This window comes from Clinocottus analis, unplaced genomic scaffold, assembly GCF_023055335.1.
Source record: "Clinocottus analis isolate CAN_PGR_092001 unplaced genomic scaffold, fCliAna1.0.p SCAF_10, whole genome shotgun sequence".
NCBI lineage: Eukaryota > Metazoa > Chordata > Actinopteri > Perciformes > Cottidae > Clinocottus > Clinocottus analis.
The window spans coordinates 7,961,438-7,983,472 of NW_027175821.1; the positions used below are offsets into that span (position 1 = coordinate 7,961,438).

The 22,035-nt window shown below is 41.7% G+C and overlaps 1 protein-coding gene across 3 annotated transcripts; it reads right to left on the reverse strand.

Annotated features, from left to right (window-relative positions):
* Nucleotides 1-987: 987 nt before the first annotated feature.
* On the reverse strand, nucleotides 988-14,300 carry sh3rf2 (SH3 domain containing ring finger 2). 3 transcript variants are annotated; one of them, XM_068585509.1, is made up of 11 exons: nucleotides 14,041-14,300; nucleotides 13,293-13,544; nucleotides 10,823-11,119; nucleotides 9,638-9,733; nucleotides 8,112-8,516; nucleotides 3,362-3,483; nucleotides 3,033-3,203; nucleotides 2,532-2,806; nucleotides 2,144-2,433; nucleotides 1,685-1,989; nucleotides 988-1,549 (listed from the first exon to the last, which is right to left on the reverse strand). In XM_068585509.1, the coding sequence occupies exons 1-11, from the start codon at nucleotides 14,062-14,064 to the stop codon at nucleotides 1,369-1,371; spliced, it is 2,418 nt and encodes an 805-aa protein (XP_068441610.1). In that variant the 5' UTR covers nucleotides 14,065-14,300; the 3' UTR covers nucleotides 988-1,368. The 3 variants fall into 3 exon arrangements, with proteins under 3 accessions (XP_068441610.1, XP_068441602.1, XP_068441593.1); XM_068585501.1 differs by having other exon boundaries at nucleotides 1,685-1,986; nucleotides 13,293-13,728; XM_068585492.1 differs by having other exon boundaries at nucleotides 13,293-13,728.
* Between the last annotated feature and the right edge of the window lie 7,735 nt (nucleotides 14,301-22,035).

Genomic DNA, 22,035 nt, shown 5'->3' on the forward strand with positions numbered 1-22,035 from the left:
TCAGGGACACACATGGACAAAAGGTGGGGAGTTTCAACATACATTTACTGTCGATACAGGCGATTCAATTCAGTGCAACGAAATAAAAGTATAGGTACAAAACTAAAAAAATGTGTTGATAGGCACATTGACCCCCCCACTACTCCCACTCTGTGCATTGTATGACATTCCTATGATAGAATTCTGCCTGGCCTCAAATTTAGTGTGAGTTCATTTGTGCATGGACACAGATTTATTATGGCACATAGTCAATGAGCACAATACTGAAATATTGAAGGTGTTGATACTAGATTTTAACTAGCATTAGGCTGATAAAAAAATTAATTGAGGCAGTCCAATATTAGCCGATTGCAGCTAAATCAGTGTTTTGTACTGTATATGTCGTCAGATCAAGGGCTATCAACTAATTACAGGAAATACATCTCAGAAGGAGCAGTGTCTTCCTGACAGCAATGAAGACATCAGATAATCAAGTTAATTGTTTCGACTGCAATATGTCCCAACCAGTACAAATTCTTCAATAACAAAATTGTAGTCACGCAAAAAAGGTGTTTTCCATGGGTAAACAGTACTTTAAAGAAATGTCATAATCACTAACAATAATATTGCTCATCCATTTTTACTTCATATTTACATACACATGTCACTTTAACATTACACTTGGTCTGTGCACTTTATTTTATATTATATTGTAAATGTAATGCCAATATCTGACTCTAATTTTGACAATGGGATCCTCTTCAAGACAACATTAGGTAGGACCCAACGTAAGCCCCTTATTATCTTAACTAAAGTTGTGCTTTAGAGGCACACATTGTCAATCACTATTTTACGTCTTTACATTACCACAAACGAGTTAACACAGTGAACTAGTGTGGCCCCTCAGGTTGCAGATATTCAGGGAGTGGTTTACTCAACTGCAATACTAAAATGGTAGCTTACATCTGAAGTAAGACACCAAAAGACAAAAGTTCTGGAAGTATAGTTTATTATCATATAAGCAGTGCATATATTGTACTTCATAATTTCTCTAAATATATTTAAATATAGTTTGTTTCTTTGTGAGTTTTGACAAAGGCACTCACCAATATGTGTAACAAGGGTTTTGAATAAGGAGTCATTAGGTGGGATTTGGTACATGTGTAACAAACATGCACATATGTTTAAGAACACACAATATATCTCTGGAGGACTTAAGCACACTCTCCTGTGCACTCAGGACAAAAATAAACACCTCCTTCAAAAGGATTGTCATTGGCAGTATTAACCCTTGGACCTCAACCCGCAACTTGTTGTTCAGGTCAGTCAAGTCATTTGGCAGCTGAACGCATGAAATATAGACATATACATAACTACAGTACTACACAGTCAGCTAAGCCTCTCAAGGGCTTGAAAAACAATGCTGTGGAATAAACCTGTCTGCCCACTGCTCTCTTGAGTAACCAGAACTCGTCCATCAGGTCGAGGTCTGTGGACGAGGACGAAATCGCCTTGAAGCAGACTGAGCTCTGAGTCCGTCTGGGCTAAATGCGTTGTTGTCACTCTGTGTCTGAGGAAAAAAAGCAAAAGTTGGAAGAGGTTTCAGTCCAGTAAGTCAAATCGATGAAAAACTTTAAAGGCTACCTTGTCTGTCTGTTAATCAATACGCTTTTTATTTTCAAGGACAAAGACAGATTCAATGTACCTGCTGGGGCTGAACTGAGAGGGCACGGCTGACAACAACGGTGGTGACAATATAGTTTTTTGAGGGTTATAATTTAGATCCGAGATGGCATTTTCTAGGCCTTTCCTGAGAATAGGAGCTTTTCCTTCTTTGAGAATTATCCCCGGTCCATCTCTTCCCAGCGTGAGCGAGGGGGCCCATACTTCTAACGGTGGGGGGCCAGGGCCGCAGTTGGAGGGAACGTGATTTCCTGGCGACCAGGAGGAGGTCCGTTGTCTCGGAGGAGGGGAGTCTTCATCTGTCGAGAACCGCACTGACTTTGCCTGCTAGGACAGAACAATATTTACTGTAAGGCACATGCAGAACAGTGATCATATATTTCAAACAAAGCAATTGTATAAGACCGATGCGAAGAGAGTACTTAATGTCAGACAAATGCATGCTCATGCCTCCTGCAATAAATCATCAGAATAACGTTACCTTGTCTGCAGAATTCTTGTGTGAATTGGGTCGGACTAGAATTGAGTGGGGCCAATTGGAAGGCTGTCTGTCATGCGCATGTGAAGCAGTGAAGTCCCTTTCCTTAAAGATTGCAGCACCAGAGGGCGCTGCAGTCTCAGTCATCCTGACTCGAGGTCTGCCAGCGTGCGACAGGAGGATGCCGTTTTTCTTCCTCTGCAGGGCGGGCGAGTAGCCGGACGCCTGAACTTGTGAAAAGTGCTGTGACTTCGATGGGCCACTCAGATTGGTATGGGAGAAATAGTTTGACCCTGAAAAAAAATATGTAATAGTCCTTTAGTGACAATCTGTCGAAATATCTCATTTAAATCAAGCAATTAGAAAAGAGCTGTGGTTGTTTCTCACTCACCTCTATAAGGGTTAAAGATGCGCCTCACAGCATCCCAACCTTGCGAACCCCCACAGAGAGACGGTTTTCCTGCGCCAGTGGACGGCGTTGCGCGCTGCGCTCCATTTGGCACAGATGGGACCTGTCCGGTTGAGTATATCGCTCCATCAGAGTTTACCCTATCAAGAGCAAGGACCACAGCAGGATTCTTGGCAGCAGTGGGTTTCTTTCCGGCTAATGTGTTGTACTGTGAGAACGTGTTAGCTGCTTTGGTCTCAAGGAGTCTGGCCGAGGTCCTGTAGTGAGGCAATGAGACACTTAGTACATAGTGAAGTACTCACTAAACATTACTTGCGCTACTGTAGTTAAAGTTTCTTTGCACCAGCCTCCGTGCTTTATTTTAGTTTAATGTTTCATTAAAATGTGCATGAAAACATATCATCCTGCCCACACTAAATCACTGTCTGAATCCACATGGCGTTCAGCTCCCACTCTCAGCAGTCAGGGATCACAGCCTCTCACCTGAGCACAGGCGTGATGTAGTTGCTGGGCAGAATGCCAACTTTGCCCGTTTTGAGTGATAACCCACGCAGCCAGCCTTCCTTGAACTTTCCGTAAACTCCCACCATCTCTCCTTTCCTCAGCTCCAGCTCCTCAGGCCGTCGTGGTTTGTAGGAGTACAAGACGGCACACCTGAGGAGTCATACAGGGGGTTTGTCAATGTGACAACCCCACTTTCTACAATATGCATGTTTTTAAAGGTAATTGAGTGTGTATTATTTCTCTTTCTATTCATATCTTGAGATCTGACATTATCATATCATAATATGATGTTTAAAACAGTGACTCACACACTGATGGAGAGCTGCTGAGTGGAGGAGTTTTTGCTGTCTGTAGAGGTCGAGGACATTTGGGGGTTCACTAGAGCCATAGAGATGGCGGGTGGAGTGTCACTGGTCATCTTCTTCTCACTCTGTTTAGGGAGAGATTTAAATTCATTATCAAATGGATTTCAAATGGTTTTGCACGGCACATTATTCAAGAGTGTCTTTTATTTCTGTTTGCAAACTTAAATGTCCCAAATTGCCCCTTAAGGTATGAATAAAGTATTTTGAATTAAATGCAATAATTTGGCAAAGCTGTGCTTTAGACATCATCGTGCTAACATGCTCACAGTGACTAGGCTAACATATTGATGTTTAACAGGTATACTGTTTACCGTAATTCCATCAATGTGTAGGATATTACCACAATGTTTGGCAATGTCCAATAGTTGTCGAGATGTTTAACTAAAAGCCCAAATTGTCAAACTGCTGATGACGCTAGAGGAAAATTCAGGAAATCAGCAAAGCTACTAGCATCCAGCGTCTCAAAATGGAGCACAGTGATGGACTGACCAGAGAAGTCTGTGCTACAAAGACAGTAACTATCTACAGCCTCATAGTAATTGAAGATCCACTTATATATTGAATATATTTCAGCACAGAACCAGTTTTGTGGATTTTTTCCCACATCGCTTCCATTGATATTATATCGAGAAAAAATCTCCTCATAGCTGAATAATTGAGGAGGATTTGAGACAATGACATAAACCCATCTTTGACCAAACATTGGTGTTTTAATGATGGCAGTGGAGAAACTGTCTAACTCACATAGATGTTTAATTGGGTTGAGACATGGTGACACATATGATTTTACGTAATTTTCTAGCTCATCAACTATTCAGTGACTGCTAGTCTTCTGCTTAATTTAAGCTCCAACTTCATTCATACAGCAAAGATGATGTCCATTTATTCATTCATTTCCATCCGCTTATCCGAGGTCGGGTCACGTTGGCAATACGTCAAGCAGGCTGACCCAGGCTTCTCTCTCACCCCGAAACTTTCCAGCTCATTCTGGAAGATCCAGAGGCATTCCCAGGGAAACTAGGGGATATAATCCCTCCAGGCGTGTCCTGGGTCTTCCCCGAGGCCTCCTACCAGTTGAAGGTGCCTAGATAACCGCTAATGGGAGGCGTCCAGGAGGCTCAAACCACCTCAGCTGACTCCTTTTGACACAAAGGAGTAGCAGCTCAACCCCAAGTTCCCCCCTGATGTCCGAGCTCCTTACCCTATTTCTAAGGCTGAGCCCGGCCACCCTATGGAGTAAGATGATGGATATATTTGAATTAAAATACAGTAAATATATATATATATCATGGCCCGGCAGACCTTTTTTGCATTGCATTGTCATCTGAGCTTCCCTTTTTAAAGCTGGGAAACTCTGACAGACTTGAAGTCTGTAATCTGTGAGTCAGACATGACAAAGTCAGCAGGGAGGGACACTAAGGTGTGTCTCACAACACAGTCTGAAACTTAATCCCTAACAATTTAATTGCCATCCTAAAAAGGGGCATGTTAGTGACATCTCAATTGTATGTTTTATTTTGTCGTCTGACTAAAAACAAAACCCCACACATTATGTTTCTTTTGTTACCAATACAAAAAGGCGTAGATAACTTTCCGAATGCTATTATCCACACAGTGACGTCTACAGAGGGTTGTACTAATTTTAGCACTACCACTCAACTACTGCTTAAAGCATTAATGCTGGCCTGTGGGCCAAGGGGTTCCCTCTATAAAGCATGTGCCTGGATCCTGCAGCTCTGCCACCATTGAGCTGTATTCACACTCTACCTCAAAGAAGCACAAAAGAAGTCCTAATCAAGGGGCAGCCATTGCTTTAAGCTCAGCCTCACTTATCAAAGCCAGTGCTGTGAGGCAAGAAGTAAAGCGAGATAAACTTATGATATAATGTCCCGAAGACATACCAGCCTTCCCTCATATACAGCGGAGCATATGGATGAGCATTACTGTCGTCGAAAGTTGTTTTGTCTGCGAGTCTTTTGTGACACACAGGACATTTACACTAAAAGCAACCTGAAGAAAAGATAACATCCTGTCTTTGCTGAAGCAGCAAGAAGGGCAGAAAGCAGAAGACATCTTTACCTAATCACTATCTTTTAACAGCAAAGCACGGCCATAGTTTTAAAAGAAAAATGCCCATTAAGTATTTTTTTCATGCATTAAATAATTTAATTCTTGTCATTACTGTCTTTCTGCTGTCTTTTCTCAATTTTGTTTTGATTTTTTCCCGATGGTGGTTCAGTTAAGCTGCAGTCACGCAATGGCCAGCTGCAGTGACAGCAACTTCATTTACATAGAGAGAGTAATTCTGCCATGGTAATGCAGTTAATATAGTCTCATTTGGTATAAATGGTTGGCATATACCTGCAGCCAGAAAAACTGCTGCCATCAATAAATAAATGAAACAGAATATTAATGTCCTCTTGCCAGCCACAACGGTCAACAAGCAAGAAGCAGGAACGAGAGAATTTGCTTGAAAAAACATTAATCTATGCTTTTATTTCATTCCATCTCAAATGCTGCTGGTGAGCCTTTGACCAGATTCTGTGACACCAAACTCTATTTATCTGCATTGGCTCCTGATCAAATTAAGAAACATTAAAGAGTATTGTGATCATTGTGATTATTAAAGCTCTGCATGGTCATGCACCAATTGGCCAGTTGGTCTTTAAGGTCCTCTGGTTAGGACTTAATATCTAACAGGCTTCAAGAGGAACTAATAACAAATAAGCTTTTGTTTCAATAATACCAGGTGTTTGGGCGCGCCACTGAAGCATTGTGTTTATAAGTTAACTTCAATATTTTTAATTTAAAGGTGTTTTTTATTATTCTTCAAAAAAAATCTTTAAAATTTAAAAGGTTTAAAGGGTAATTTTTGCTTTTGTTTCATTTCCAGATGAAAGCTTGCACTTACATAATCGTGCCAATATTCACACTAATACGCATCTTTTCAGCCACAGTCTGTGGGAAGAAACATCTCTCTGTGAAACAGTGGAGCCAGAGGTGAGAGCTGATGGGATGCAGCTCTAAAAATAGCACACACGCTGGCTTGGTCAGTGGGGAGCTCAGCCTCGGCTTGAGGGACAGAGCCCTCGGCTCCTTTAAAAAGGGTGCGCGGCTTGTCTGCCATTACCGGCCCACTGATGTGAGAGTGAGTGTTACCTGCTTAGTGAAGAGGAAGAAGTTTGAAGGCCGGGGATAGAGGAGTCTGTTATGTAACCAACTTCACCAGTGACTCATCATCATCAGCATGAGAGAGATAAGCAGACACACTGAGGGACTCTCCAAGCCTCCCACTCCCAACATCTATCTTTTATTTCCCCTCCTCCTACTTCTTGAATTTTTCCTTTTGCAGCACACACATTTTGTTTTCTATTTCTCTTGCCAGCTCTGTGGCATCTTAAGTTCAGAATTTCCTCTCACCTTTTGCTCTTAATGTGCTATTGCTCCCATTTCCTACTTTTTTGTTATCTTGTTCTCCAGTTTCTTCCCCCTCCCATCCTCTCCTGTTTTTTTGCCAACCTGCAGGAACATTTTTGTGCTCTGACAAGTATGATTGCAGGGAAGAAATTCTCAACTGTATCAAACAAAATCCTTATCGCAGGGCAATTGGCACCAGGTTACATTAATAAGCCTTGCAGAGGCTTTTATGTTGTACTCAGACACTCAGGCTATGACTTAATAAATGAATGTGTCCAGCAGCACACATATAATTGTTTGTATAAAATGTATTCATCAAAACTTTCACAGCAAGCCATTTCACAGTGTTTCTATCATGTTGCTTTTGCTGGTCATCTCAACACAAATAAAAAGCCCACCAAATGTTCTCATGGAGATGTTCATCATGCTGCCATGCGACACAGGCTGTATAAATTAGGCAGCAGGCATGATGTTGGTCACTTGAAAAGAGTAGCTGAGCAACTCATCACAACAGCTTGAGATTTTATTTTTTCTAAATTTATAATCAGAGGTTTCATTGATGCCAAAGGTGGCCCCTCAAGAGCAATAGAGTCTCACACACTCTTCTTGTGAGTAATTCAGACGACATGATAGCAGTTAAGGCTCTGTTGTTCAATGCTGTTGTTCGTCTTTGAAGTTATTGGAAGACTCAAACACTCATCATTCTATGAAACAGTCAACACTCATCATTCTATGAAACAGTCAAGTCAAATGAGCTTTCAGACACAGTAAGACAAGTTCACATCCTCCCTCAAGAACTATATATTCCTGTGCTGATGAAAAACAAAGGACACACACCCTTTTCGACCGATATTCATCTCTGTGGGGAACCTCTGGCGTATGTCCCAGAACTTTTGATTAAAGAACTTTTTAGAGTTTCGGTCCACTCACCTCCAGTCTTTACTCCCTTCATATCTAGCCCTTTTCCACATCTGTGTTGTCTTAATTATGTAGCTGACAACATATGGGCGATGTCTCCCTCTCATTCATTCCTGAAGCTTAATGTCATGGCTCCCTCTTTGCATCCCTGAGGACAACTTCAGTGACTTAAATAACAACCTCTATTATCTCACAGAAAGCTGTGATGCCTTTTGCCAGCCACATGTTCTCTGTTAAAACCAATCACCGCAAACCAAACAAAGCCAAATACAGTTTAGCTCAAAGAGGAATCTGATGAAACGTTATCACATCATCACTATAGCATGAATAAAGGCAGATATGTTGGCACACGACTCACCTGTTGATGTCTGTGTGTCGAGTCAGAGTGGCGTCTAATTCGCTGAGAGTTCACTCTGGAGGGATGAGAGTGGCCCCGGGTAGCAAGAGATGCAGAGATTTGGTGTTGGTGTGGCCGCTCCTGACGGCTGAAGTTGTTGAAGGTGCTGATGTTGGTCGTCTCTCCTTTGGTAGCTGGGTTGAATCGGATGCTGCTGGATGCGGGCTGTTTCTGCTGGTTGGAGAGGGACAAAGCATTGGTGATGGACGTCTTTGCAGGGAATTGAGGGACTCCGTAATGGGTGGTCCTATTGGATCCGTCAGTGGCCTTGTCTTTGCCCCCACTGCCAGTCCGATGGTGAAAGTCTGCTGAGTCACTCCCCCTCCGATTCTTTCCTTCGAGCAGTTTGGCAGCCACTAAGTTTGTCTGAGAGAGATGAACACATAAAAAGCAACCACAGTGTAAAACGGGATGAATCCTAACAGAGAACAGTCTATCCTCAGTCAAGGAAATTCTCTCCGGCTTGCTCCTACCTGCGACCGGCGCCTGTCAACCTCTGCTCCTGCTGATCAGTGAAACGGCTGTCTAAAAAACACCCACTTATCTCTAGTCCACTCACCCCTACAACTTGTTGGACAGGCGGACAGGCAGGCTGGAGCATAAGTACCAACCAATAAGCCAAGGAGGGTTGACGGGTGCCGAGAGAGAAGCTGCACAGACAGGCAGGCAGACAGACAGGCATGGCAGGGTTAATGCTTTCACTCCCCACAGTGATGTGCTGTTATGCCACCCGAGCAAAGAAAGCTTTACTGTGTCTTCATGCCTGGCTGCGCGACAGGAAAAGAGGCTCAGAAAGGAGATGGGAGAGGAGAGGAGGATGGAAGAATAGAGTACAGAGGTAGAAGAAGATGAAGAGCACCACTGAGGTGGGGCTTTAGCAGAAGACATGAGTGGATAGGGGACGAAGAAGGCGTTTGAGGAGGAGAAGACGAATAAAAGAAGGGGAAGAGAATCTAAATATTAAGGAAACCTCAAGCAAAAACTGATGACAAGTGAGGGAAGTAAACTAAAACTGATTAAAGACAGCACATTATCCTCACTGAAGCAACAATTACAATTTTCCCCGGCACGGATGAAGTTAATTCCTGGAGGCAGAAAGTACAGAGGAAAACAAATGACAGTCAGTGAGCTAAGCAAGCGCTGCCAACCTGAGTAAGCCACATAGTCACACACTAATGAGCAGCTGCAGACACAGCACGGCTTCACAGATTATCTCTCTGCCTCAGCACTTTGCAGCGAGGAGTGACATTTACGGATGAATCAAAGATTTGAATGAAAATCAAGGTAGCGCCCTGCCAGTGACCTGGAATTAATGACATCCAGCGACGACGTCTATGGTCCAATTCATTACAAGAGTTACACCATCAGACCAAAGTGCCAAACGGCAGGTGTCACCCTTGATCACGGGGAAAAGGCCATGACCGACATTCAAAAAAATGAAGGAAGGGAGAAAGAGAGAGCGAGAGAGAGAACTAAGGCAAACTCACCTCTATATATTGCAGAGGGCAAATTCCAACTTTCTCCCCGAGTTTGGCTTCAATCCAGTGTTCATCCACCCGCCTGATGACAGTAAGGATGTCTCCCTGTAAACCAGAAGTAAGAGACACACAACTGGACTGAGAGGAAGTAGTGAAAAGGTGAGCGCTAGAGAAACTGCTGGAACAACAAACTAAAAAAGCAAACAGGGTGCCAGGTGCTTATAACAGCGTGTGCTGGCCCCCGGAGACTGGGCACTCAGAATCTCTCCCAGCACTACATCTCTCCTGCAGCATGTGACATCCTCTGCCTTTGTGTCTGCCGGTCCTTTCTGAGGCCGGCCTCCCTCTAAAAGAGATTTGACCATCTGCATTAAAGCTGGAAAAAAAAGAGAGAGCGCAAGTGTGTTTTAATGGAGAGCACACAAGTGGCCCTTATATAACTGCCACAGAAATCCTTCAGGGTTAGTAACTACCACTGCAGCAGAGGTCTAAGCCTCCAGCTCTACTAGTCTCTCAAAGCAGCGTAAATAATAAAAAAAACATTGATATTACACCCCCCGCACTCTGCCCTCAACCCAAAAAAGAGTCAAGCTAATTTTAGTATCTATTAACTATCAGGAAAACGATTAATTTAACGATTAGTTGATCAAGTTGATGAAAGGAAATTTATTCTGCCACAATTTTGATGATCAAATAATCTTTTTTAAGCAAAGATAGTCTCCCACATGTAAGTATTTTCAGATTTTCTTAATTTTCCATGATAGTAAATTTAATATCTTTGGGTTTTGGACTGTTCTCCAGACAAAACGTCTTTGAAGGCGTCATCTTTGCTCACTTCTAAACCCAACGATTGCTTATTGACCAAACGATTAATCAATAAAACCAGTACATCAAAAAATATTTAGTGTTTTTTCTAGGGTTTTCCGAGATAATGGTACAGCAGAAGTGGTTACCAGATCCTGATGGATCTCGTCTTCAGATCATTCACTCATGAACACTCATACAGCATAGTAAAGGTGAGATAGCACCTTTGCTATCTTCCTGAAGGTTTAACTTATGTCTAATACCTGTCTTTGAGCATTCAGTAAGAAGAAGGAAACTCTGCGAGTATTCTAAAAAGATCAAGTTATACAAGGCCCTTTGACAGTGAGTATGTTTTCCTGCTGTGTTAAGTGAGCTGTTTGAGAGTCAGACCTTGAGGAAGCCGAGACCATATTTGCTGTCTTCCAGATTGCTCTCTTCGGGGTTAAAGTCGTGCAGCGCCCTGCAGAGAGCCTGAGGTTGGGACTGCTGGAGGGGCTGCAGCTGAGGCATCAGACTGACGACCTGCAGCGCGCTGGCAGTGACAGACGCTCCGCTACTGTCACCACCGTTCCCGTGGTGCCAGCTCTCATCCACCTTGTGTTTCTGGGTGATACCGTTACCAGATGCGAGCACCAGCTCTCCTGACGAATCACCTCGTTGGTTACGCATCAAAGCTCTGAGAGCAAGCTGGAAAACGGACGAGAAAAATCACAGATCAGCTACAGTATGCTCAAATGAAGTGGTGAATTTATTCAACTTGATATACTTTTCTGAATATGTTCAAATTACTTAAATTTTAAAGCTGTTTCCGTGTACAGACAGTCTACGCTGCGATTTCTTTGAAAGATTACGAAATATTTCCTTTCTAATACATCTTTCTATCTATTTTGTCAAAGAGCAATCAGGGACTTTGCTGAGATCCTTTTTCTAAAAGAGAAAAAACAGGTTAAAATATATGTAAAATGCTGCAGTTGAGACATTAGAGGCTCTCAGTCAGTATGATAATCAGGTTTCATTTTTATTCACAAGAGGCTGGGTGACAAACCTCTGCATGTTCTTAACAGACAGTCACGCATTGACTCAAGCTTTACTGATAATGTCTTAACACATTTTCAGTGACATTGAACGAAAACAGCATAGGGATGCCCAAAGATAATATCTTTTGGAACTATTATAATACGGTATATAATATAGTTTAAAATTGATACAACACTTCACAAACTTTATTATAATGTAATTTCTTCCCACATTTTACCAGGCTCGCATGTGAACTGAAGATGCAGGAAATCCTCAGCTTTTCTATCAGGCTCCTCCCCATAAATGTATCTCCCGACTACACATTTCTTTTGCGGTAACCACACTGATACCTGGACTTAGTGAAAGAATGAGGTTGAGGAAATTACAGTATTCGGTTTTGCACTGGAGGATTCTGAAGTACACATTTAAACAGCAGAATGATTCAAACTCACCCTCATAAACTCTGGCTGAACTCAAGATATGATTTACAAGTAAACGCTTTAACGCTCGCAGCAGTTGATACCATGAGACTACAGAGAAGGCAGGTTTCTGTGTTTCTCATCACCTCAGAGACTAAAACATTGGCATTAAATAAAAACTGCAAAATGATTTACTGACTGTGAATTACCTTTAAAATCCTTTGATCTCTGTTGAGTTTGAATTCGGTGACAAAATGAGTTGCACAGATTTGATTTATACGAATAAATGATGTGAAACCTGCACCAAAAAAAGTCTTATTCTAACATTTGTTCTGACAATATTATACACCTGTTTAACATTATACTGAACAATAATAAGCATTAAGATATGCTATGATTCAAATCATTACTCGAATGACAAATAAGTTAAAATGTAGTCTGTGATTAATGAGCTACAATTAGTCCTATATGTCATAAATGTTGCAATTTGTTTGCAATACTAATGTATGGCATATACCTACTGCCCTGTATAGTAGTTGTTAAATGTTATAACAGAGCTCTCCTCAGTTAGGTCATATCTGAGGAAGGAAAGCATCAGGGGTATGATGCCAGAAATACATTTTCCTCACTCATACAGGTTTCAGGAGATCTCCTCAATTCATGCCCGAAGGAACACCGACTCAAACTTCGTCAGACACAAACTAGGTCCTGGTTGGTCAGATCACACTCCAGCTCTTATTATCTCAGCTGCAGAATACCATTAAAGTTTGTCATTAAAAAGGTCAGAGATGAGACACACAGTCTTGTTCAATAAGATTAAAGGAATAAATGGGAAAGAATTAAGACAATAATGAGGAAATATTCATTTCTCAACTGTCTGAGTAGAGATTTCACCACAATGTCTGCACAGAGCTAGCTGTGTCTTTAACATGTGGGCGTATTAGGACATTGTAGGCAATGTTGCAAATCAATGAGAAGGATTTCTCTATGGCAATATTCATTATATTTTTTTTGCTATTTTTTTGATAGAATAATATCTAACTGTTATTTAATTCACTGGATTAGCCAAAACATTCATGTGTGGTGTTTTCACAATACAGCATATTGTGAATGGAAATGACGGTAAATATACATAAATACACCTTGGGATACTCTTGGAGGTCATGTTTAAAATCCAAAGTAAAGATGATTAAATGTTGGGCTTTGGAAAATGGGCAGCATGCAATGTTTAAATAACAAGTGTTTAACACTGTGTACTTTCTTACAGTAAATAAATAGGGCCATTACAGTCGGGCATGGCCATCAAAACATTGTATAATTACTGAAATAGAAACATAATCTCATCATATCATTTGTCAGATAAAGTTGTCACCCAGAGTTGTTGTTGTATATGCAGAAGATTCGGCCGGGGTCGTTTTACTGACCTCATTGTGCCCTTGCTTCTCTCTGTGTTGACTCTCAAGCTGCTGCTGACCCTCCCTGGCTGTCGAGCCACCCCTGACAAAGGGCACCGCGTAGCGGGCTGTCTGTCTGTCCCCGCTGGGCCCCAATGACCCCCGGAGCCCTTCCAGGATCCTTACGAGCAGGAAGTTTGCAGGAAGCTCCTCCACCGTTCTGGCTGGGACAGGAGCTCCACACTCTGGGCAGAGCAGCTGGGAGTGGGCCACCTCCTGCCTCTGCAGGCAGGACACACAGAAAGTGTGCTGGCAGGGCAGGACCTTGGCTGACACATCCAGTGGCTCATAACAAAGTGGGCATTCCAGCAAGTCCCTGAGTGCCAGCTCCTCCATTTTAAAAGGACCACCTCTTTTTGGGAGCTGGGCTCCTGTTGCTGCCTCTGAAACACTGTAATCCACCATGCTGAGGGGGAGAATAGTGACGATGTGAAAAGTTAATGTCAGAAAGTCGACAATGAATGAGTTTCAACATTGCAGTCTTTCTTTACTGTATACAGGGCAATAACAATGAAAGACCGTATCATGATTTCAAACGTTTGATAAAGTAGAAGTACTATAGATAAGGCGCTTTGTAGTAAACACTTGACGCTGCTCGCTTACAGGTGTTAGCTCACCTGGCTGCACAGGTAAGCCAGGAACAGGAAATATCCGCGGAGGAAGAAATACCCCCACATGTGTCCCGATAAGACAGAGAATAGAAACATGAAGTACTTACACATGTGTCTGCGGACCTGCACATCAATACTCCGAACACTCCGGTTAGTAAATGCGTAACTTTTCCGCCGCTGTCGCCATGACGCAGCGCGTTGAAGACGGGACACTACGCCTCAGACTCAAGGACAGGCGCGTGAGCTTTACATTCACCGACCTCAAATGTATGACGACACGAAAACCACCTGTGAAATTTCGATTTAAAACAAACTCCCAACAAGATCTCGACCGCAAGCAGGCTAATTCATCCGGCTGAATCAGATTTCAGTGTCATGTCCGACTCAGTTTAACCCTTAACAGTTGATCAGCTATTACATTTAAAGTAAACACATTTTACTTTAACAAACACAAAAACTATAACAATGATCATTAAAATAATTATGAAACTCGTCTATATGTCAAGACAACAGTTTATAAATTGCTAAGATATATTTTAAATAATGATAATTATAAAAAGTTTTGAAGGGCTGTTTTATTAAAGAGGTCAAAACCCCTACATTATTCAGTCTTAGCCTGATACTTTAGGTGTATTTATACATCCCACTATTTATAGAATTGTTCAGTGAGTACCGTTTTTATTATTTAAAATGTGCAGAAAAAGGGACATTACACGCGCAGCGGTGTTTACAGCACTGTCATGTGACATGGTCTCCCTCTGCTGGTGCATCCCTGACCAGCTCTGCAATTTCACCTGCAACTGTCAGCACAGTTCACGTCAAGCCTACTGGGAACTACTGAGCAAACGAAAAGAAAAAATAAACATGAATGTTATATCGTATTATTCTTTGCTGGAGATACAAAGCAGTCACAGTTATTCATTGTTTTACTAACCACTGGGTTTATCCATTTGCTTTATTATTGCTTGGATGTTTGGATTGTTTAGATTTCATGTGCACGTCCAAACCCCACATTCCCTTTCTGGCATCCCAAGACTAAATAATGTATCCATATTGGCTATGTACCGAAAGTTCAGGACATCTGTTTGAATTTTTTAAACAAGCATGAATCTTTCATCTCTTTCTTCACGTCAGCAGAACTCTGGGAATTCTAAAAATGTGCATAGGGCTTTTACATGGAGAGATAGAGAAAAAGAGAGACAGAGAGAGAGACAGAGAGAGAGAGAGAGAGAGAGAGAGAGAGAGAGAGAGAGAGAGAGAGAGAGAGAGAGAGAGAGAGAGAGAAAGAGAGAGAGAGAGAGAGAGACCATGACTTATTTACATGTTCATATCGATGTTGTTATAGGCCCTTCCTCTCAAGCCTCTCAGTTTAATGGCTCTGACTGAGAAAATGAGCCTAAACAGGAACTGATTTTAGTTCTGTCTGGGTAATGTTTTTTATTTCTGGATTGGAAGTTCATTTCTTTATGCTGTAGAGCTCCCGCCTGTGAGTGAGATGGATCTTCTGTCGCCTAATCAGAGATACAGAGGAGGGAGTGCACAGAGGAAGTCAGTGCATAAGTGCTCATCAGCATCTTACTGCCTGACGGTCAGTCTGGCTTCCAACGAGGAGCCTCGGATGTTGTGGGACGAGGGCCCGTGTTTGATGGTTCCGATACATAGTCTATCTGATGGGGAGGGAAGGGCCTCCCCAGGGATGCCTCTTAGCTTCATGTGCTGTCTCTCAGAATATCATGGCTTGTCACAAGTTGCTGGATCGGGAGGAGTGCCTTCTTCTCCAGCTTTCATGTTTTATTTAAAATACTGTCTTACTCAGAGAGGGCTGCTAACTCATTGAATGTGATCTGTCTCAACATTGCCTTTCCCTCTTCTTTTGATTTCTTTCTCTCTCTCTCTCCCTCTGTCTGCTTGATAATTTGGTATAAGTGCAGATGTGCTTCAAAGTGCACAAGTATGTGTTTCAGCAGTTTAATTTAAACAAGGTGTCAGTCGAGAAGCATAATCCTTGTGCAGCAGTTTGATGAGGATTAACCAAAAATCGAACAGCACTTTAGGTGCATCAAAGCCACGTAATTAACTTCTCTTTTTCAGAGAGAAACTAATCCGTCACCCAAAACGTAGTTGCTGTCATCGTAGCAGCAGTTTCCAGGTGCTGATTAGGTGACACATCACTGTTGTTCCTCATTCTTGTCTGAAATGCAGTATGTGTTGAATAGCTTCAATAAAAGCCAGCTTTTTCCCACAATATAAACACGTGAGGTGAGGCTGACTGATTGGAGGGAAAACACATTATTCCAGTCAAACCGGCTAAACCGGAACATCTGCAGTTTTTTGGACAACCTCATACATTTACATGCAGCCGCTTCACCTTTCAGGAAGGGGAGGCGTCCACTTCCAGTATCTCAAAGACAAAGTCCAGCTCACAAAAGAGTGGTATGTTAATGGCCTGCAGTGTGTTTGTAGGCATGAGAACTGTTTCAGTCATGACTGGTTGAAAGTCTGGTAATGTGACTCACAGGAGCACGCGGCCTCCACCAGAAGATGTCATTAGCATCCACCCATAAAGCAACTTTGAGATCCTTCCACCACAGTTTGTTCTGCCTGGCCCTCTTCTGCTAGCAGATTGAAACCTATAAATATTTCATATTTGATAAATAAATGAAACAACCTCTTTTCTTACTTCTGTGTAACGCACTAAGGTGCTCCTCTATGTATGCAGGCGCTTATTAACTCGGTTCTGACATCGTTTCAGTCATTGCTAAATCCGGTTTGGCTCCGGAACATTTTCCCTACGAATTAAATGCATCCCTTCTGCTCGCACCAATAAAATATGTATTTTAAAATATGTATTTTTAAATAGTAGATGATCTTGTTCAGTCTGGAGCCATTATCAAGGTATATTTTAGGACTGTGTGAAGAATTTCCTGTATTAAATATTTTGTACAGTGTCAAAGTGTCTCAGTGTTTCTTCAGGAAACAGACACGCTATCCTGTCTTTGCCCCAAAGCCTCCAAAATAAATAAGGTGCATTTATACGTTTTTCAGAAGACATCAATGTGACATCTTTGCCCATGATGTCATTAATGACCTCCTTTGACTGCTCTCTCAGCGTGGTCAGTCCCATTACCCACATGGGACCAACGCTATTTACAGCTATACCTGTCAGTCCTCAGGCAGTGTGCGTCAGCAGCACTCTGGGTCATGTGACGCCACGCCAGACCTCACCTGTGTGATCGTGTGTAAAAGTAACTCAGCATGACTAAAAACAACCTGAGAAAAGTAGTGCTGCGGGGCGGGCCCTTGGCTTTGAGTTGGAACACCTGAGCCAGAGTAAAGTTTGAGCTTTTCTGTTGCATGGGGGCTTTTTGTTTGTCTGCAGGAGCAATTGTGCTGAAGTCTTTTGGTGTGCAAATGCTCCAGCAGCTGTTTGAGTTGGAGATGTGCATGAGGGAAACTAAAAATAGGACGCGCACACCTCTAAGCCAGCTGCCTCTTCACTCCTTTGGGACTACCTTCGCGTCTCCCCTCTCTCCTCTTTCAGGCCTGTGCTCTCCTCCCTTTCACAAAGGCTGTTGTTACCACTCTCTCTCTATTCTCCTACTTTTCTTAGTGTCTGAGTCAGGCCTTCTGTGTCTGAAACGGGATACCGTTCCTGTTCACTATGGTCCATTATCCAACCTGATGGAAAACACTGTGGCACAGGATTGAGAAAGTTTCTGTCCCACAAGTCTTGGATCCAATTATTTGGGAAGAACACAGACGTTTATATCCATTCCAAATAACTAAGGTATGGTGGTAAAAAAAGGATATTAATATCAATTCGAAAAGGATCCTGGGAAAAAAATCCCAAACATATTTGTGGTCCACGGTTGGAGGGACTTCAAGCATGCCTTGAGTTGATAGAGTTGGAGCCATTTGTACCCGTTTCCAATTCAAGAATAAAAAAAAAGCTTCATTCCAGACGGAAAGACTTTTCATCTGACATCTGACAATGGTCATTTTTGGCATTGTGAATCTAATATCTTGGCAAAACACTGTAAAAGAAAGATAGAGAGAGAGAAAGAGAGAGAGAGAGAGAGAGAGAGAGAGAGAGAGAGAGAGAGAGGGAGAGAGAGAGAGAGAGAGAGAGAGAGAGAGAGAGAGAGAGAGAGAGAGAGAGAGACAGAGACACAGAGAGAGAGAGAGAGAGAGAGAGAGAGAGAGAGAGAGAGAGTATCTAAAGACTAAGCTTTTTTTCGCTGTTGTCCAAAAACTACTGACCATTGTTGAATTGAATTGGTGACATGTCCCTTCAATCACCAAACAAGAACGTCCATGATGGATGATTCTGCGAAACCCCAGATTTTATAAATAATCTTTTTTAAAGTCTGGCTGATAGAAACCTCTGCATTGCAAATACAATGTGGTTTAATGTTAGGAGAAGACTATGGTTATGGTTAATTTAATCTGGTTTATGGTATAGTTAGGACTAGCAACACCTTTTTGCCTCGCTTCATAAAAGGGAACACCGTTTCCTGCGTTGGTACTGAATGTTGGAAGTGAATTGTGAGGTGCAGAATCGTCCAATGTAAATGTAACATATTTGGATACTATGCTGGTTCCTTAATTTTGAAGAAAATAAGCTTTGTGTTTTTTTTTTCCATAAGCACCAAATGTGTATTAATCCACAGCGAAAAATAGTCCCCTGCAAATATATTACTTTGTTTTTGTTTGAGGAACATTTGATTAAAAAAAATAGCCAGCTGTTTTAGGAAATCACTAAACCTTTTTTTTTTAATAAATAAACAACATATTTGTTACTTATTTAAAAAAAGTTATAACAGTAGGAACTAATGAGTGCCCTAGTAAGTATCAAGAGATGAACTTTGTTTTTTATTGGTTTTGTCTCGGGGTCTCGAGCAACACCCCAAAAGGCTTTTAAAATTGTTATTCTGCAGAGCATCAACTCAAAGGTGAAACAGCACTGCAGACAAAGATTTGGCTCTTATCCATGAAGGACAAAAAATCAAGCAGGCGCATGTATGCTGCATGGCCTATGAATAAGAAAGTGGCCTCTATTTATCGTCCCTCCAGACTCTGTGAACAAGAAAATTCTCTTTCACAAAGTAAACGGAGTAACATGATTATTATGGCCTGCCGCATGTGTGCGGATGATGAAAGTAATTCACATCTGAAATGACTGGCCGAGTTTCTTTCACTCATCTCCTGTGGAACAAACCCCCTCAATCACCCTTTGATGTGCTTTTGTGTGTGTCTAATTCCCATTCAGTAGGCAGATACATGTGTCACACTGTTTGCATGGTATCAATTTTGGAGAAAGACTCGGAGCATTATAAATAGGTTATGCAACCTTTTTTCTTTTTCTCTCTGTCTCATCATTATTCATGCACATCCATTACCAAAACACAGCCGCGATACAGCGCTCAAGCAAATTTACATTGTTTAGGAAATTACCTGTTGGGCCGATGTACAACTGATGTTTGGAGAAATGATGGTTAAAGATGCCAGAAAAGGTGAATATATATATATATATATATATATATAAATATATATATATATATATATATATATATATATATATATATATATATATATATATATATATATATATATATATATATATATATGTGTGAAAACTTAAGTTGGAAATATTGAAATACAAGCTCTTCAGTCAGTCAAGTGTCACTTTCCTGTGACATCATTCGATTCGATAGAGATTGGATGTCGCGGTCATGGCAGCAATGAAAACTGTGTCAGAAGCGATTAAGGTGAATGCCATCAAAACGCCAGATCACGACTTCTGTTAAACCGTGGACATAATCAGTATGGCGCACAAAACCAAGAAATGTCACTTGTCCCTTCGAGGGCTTTGCATATGTGCTCCAGGATCTTTCTCTCTCTCTCTCTCTCTCTCTCTCTCTCTCTCTCTCTCTCTCTCTCTCTCTCGCACACACTCACTCACAGATTCAGCAATAGTAACTGAATACTATTTAGTCATGCTCACTTTCTGTCATGGTTTGAGTGTTTTAGCAACAGTTCTGCAAAGTAGCTTGGCATGAGACTGACACACAGATTTCTAAACACGGGGTGTGATATTTACCAAAAGAAAATCCTGTGGAGAGAGTGAGGTGTTCTTCATTCTGGATGGAAGTCTCGTCTCTATTTTCTCAAGGATCTCGGCTCCTGCTTGGCCAGGTCTGTAGTCTCCTTTATCTAAAGTTAATCACTCAGCAGACCTGTGTCCCTGACTCATGGCTGGCACCCAAACTGTGGATTTATATCACACACACACACACATACACACACACACACACACACACACACACACACACACACACACACACACACACACACACACACACACACACACACACACACAGGCAGCTCAGTATCACGCTGCGTCTGCACCCTGCCTTCACACACTTGACTTTACTCCTCTCTCACCTTGACTTCTCTTACTTGAACACGACCTCTTGTAACTTAAAAACACAGCTCTCCAGATGTTGATATTTCACCCAGCAAAATGAGACTTCAGGCATTAAAACAAATGATAGACAGAGCAGATTTAATCAGTATTACTATTGAGGCTTTGGTTCAGCTGTGTAAGAAGCTTGGAGGTTAAAACCACACGAGTAAGCTCTTTGATTGTGTGATGGACTGTGATAGACTGACGGTGACTAATCAACACTGCCCTAATTTGGAAATCAGCCATTCTTTGGTGTAGAAGCAGACCGTGATTTAATGCAACAATCAAAATCAAAACCAATCACCCGGGCTTTCAGGGTCTGCAGGATTATTTTTGAGTTTGTGCCATAGCAATCAAATCCATGCCATCGTGGTGTTTCCAGCGTGCATGTGAAGGATTAGATGGTGATGTCAGACATCTGTGTCAAATCCTTCTCAAGCTCATTTCAGCCATTTGTTATGTTCTCAGATGACTGATGACAGCCTGACACTCGCAGAGGAAGAGAGCGTGCTGCAGCTCCATGATGAGTTTCAAACTCTTGTTTATACCGCACTTCTTTTTCCAGGAACTCCCCCCAAACCCCCAGGTAATATGGCTTTTGAGGCAAATACCATTTGTTTTGTGGCTTTCCTGTGATGGCTAAATAATGACTTGAAGTATGCGGCTAAATGAGAGTCTGAGTTCGGGGGTGGGAGTAATCTTGCCTTTCCTTCTGAGTGGTGACACAGGCCAATAGAGATTAATGAGAGCACAGGGGTCTTAACACTTTCACTGCTACTACAGAAACAACATCTGCTCGGCCTCGTGTTGTTTACTTTACACTCACAAACAGCCATTTACTTTTCGCACAATGAATGAGAGTACTGATGATACTCAGATTATTTTAGAAATACTTGTAGTTCATGAGTATTATTTTATGACATGCATGGTCTCCAAAGGATAAATCCAACTGATTTTAGTGATCCCATGACCTTTCCCATTCTGCCACCAGCAACACAACATTTATACTCGCAATATTAGTGCAAACCATGTTCACCTTCCACTTTTCTTTGGCATCATCATCAGGGCAACAGTTCATTTTTTCCAATATTTGGTTGATGACCAAAATATTTCCATTGACATCATCTGTACATTGTTTTTCTTGCTATTTAGCTAATGGTGCTAATATGTAGTATACGTGCTAAAATAAGATGGTGAACATCATATCTGCTAAACATCAGCACATTATCATTGAGAAAACAATGGTACTGCATGCATTTGAAGCACCACTGTACAGTAGTCTCACAGAGCTGCTAGCATGGCTGGAGACTCATCGTCTTCTTTTAGTTCAGTATTTTATTATATCTTAAGTACATTGCATTTCCCTATTAGAGAGTTTAGATGTTTTTTCCTGTCCAAACTGACCGGGGAATACTGACTCTTTTTTTTTGGGCTTCAAATTTAAATAAACTGAGTCTAGCAATACTGAAAACAGTATGTTAAATATCCTCCAAGTGTAAGTGTAAGGAGGATTACCTCTAAAAAGCAATGGTTTGCAAGAGTCGTTAATCTTTTTCTCTTTTCAAGGCAACGTTTTAATCAATAAAATCGTCTTGAAACATTGGCTTCAAAAAAGAGAAATGCTGAAATAAACTAT

Bases quoted from the DNA above. Each gene is read 5' to 3' on its own strand.
- sh3rf2 (XM_068585492.1), bottom strand. From the start codon at position 13,727: ATGGTGGATTACAGTGTTTCAGAGGCAGCAACAGGAGCCCAGCTCCCA. The intron at 8,517-9,637 runs GTGAGTTTGCCT...CATCTCTCTCAG, and splicing joins GCCCTCTGCAATATATAGAG to ACAAACTTAGTGGCTGCCAA. The intron at 2,434-2,531 runs GTGAGTGAGAAA...ATTTTTTTTCAG, and splicing joins CATCTTTAACCCTTATAGAG to GGTCAAACTATTTCTCCCAT.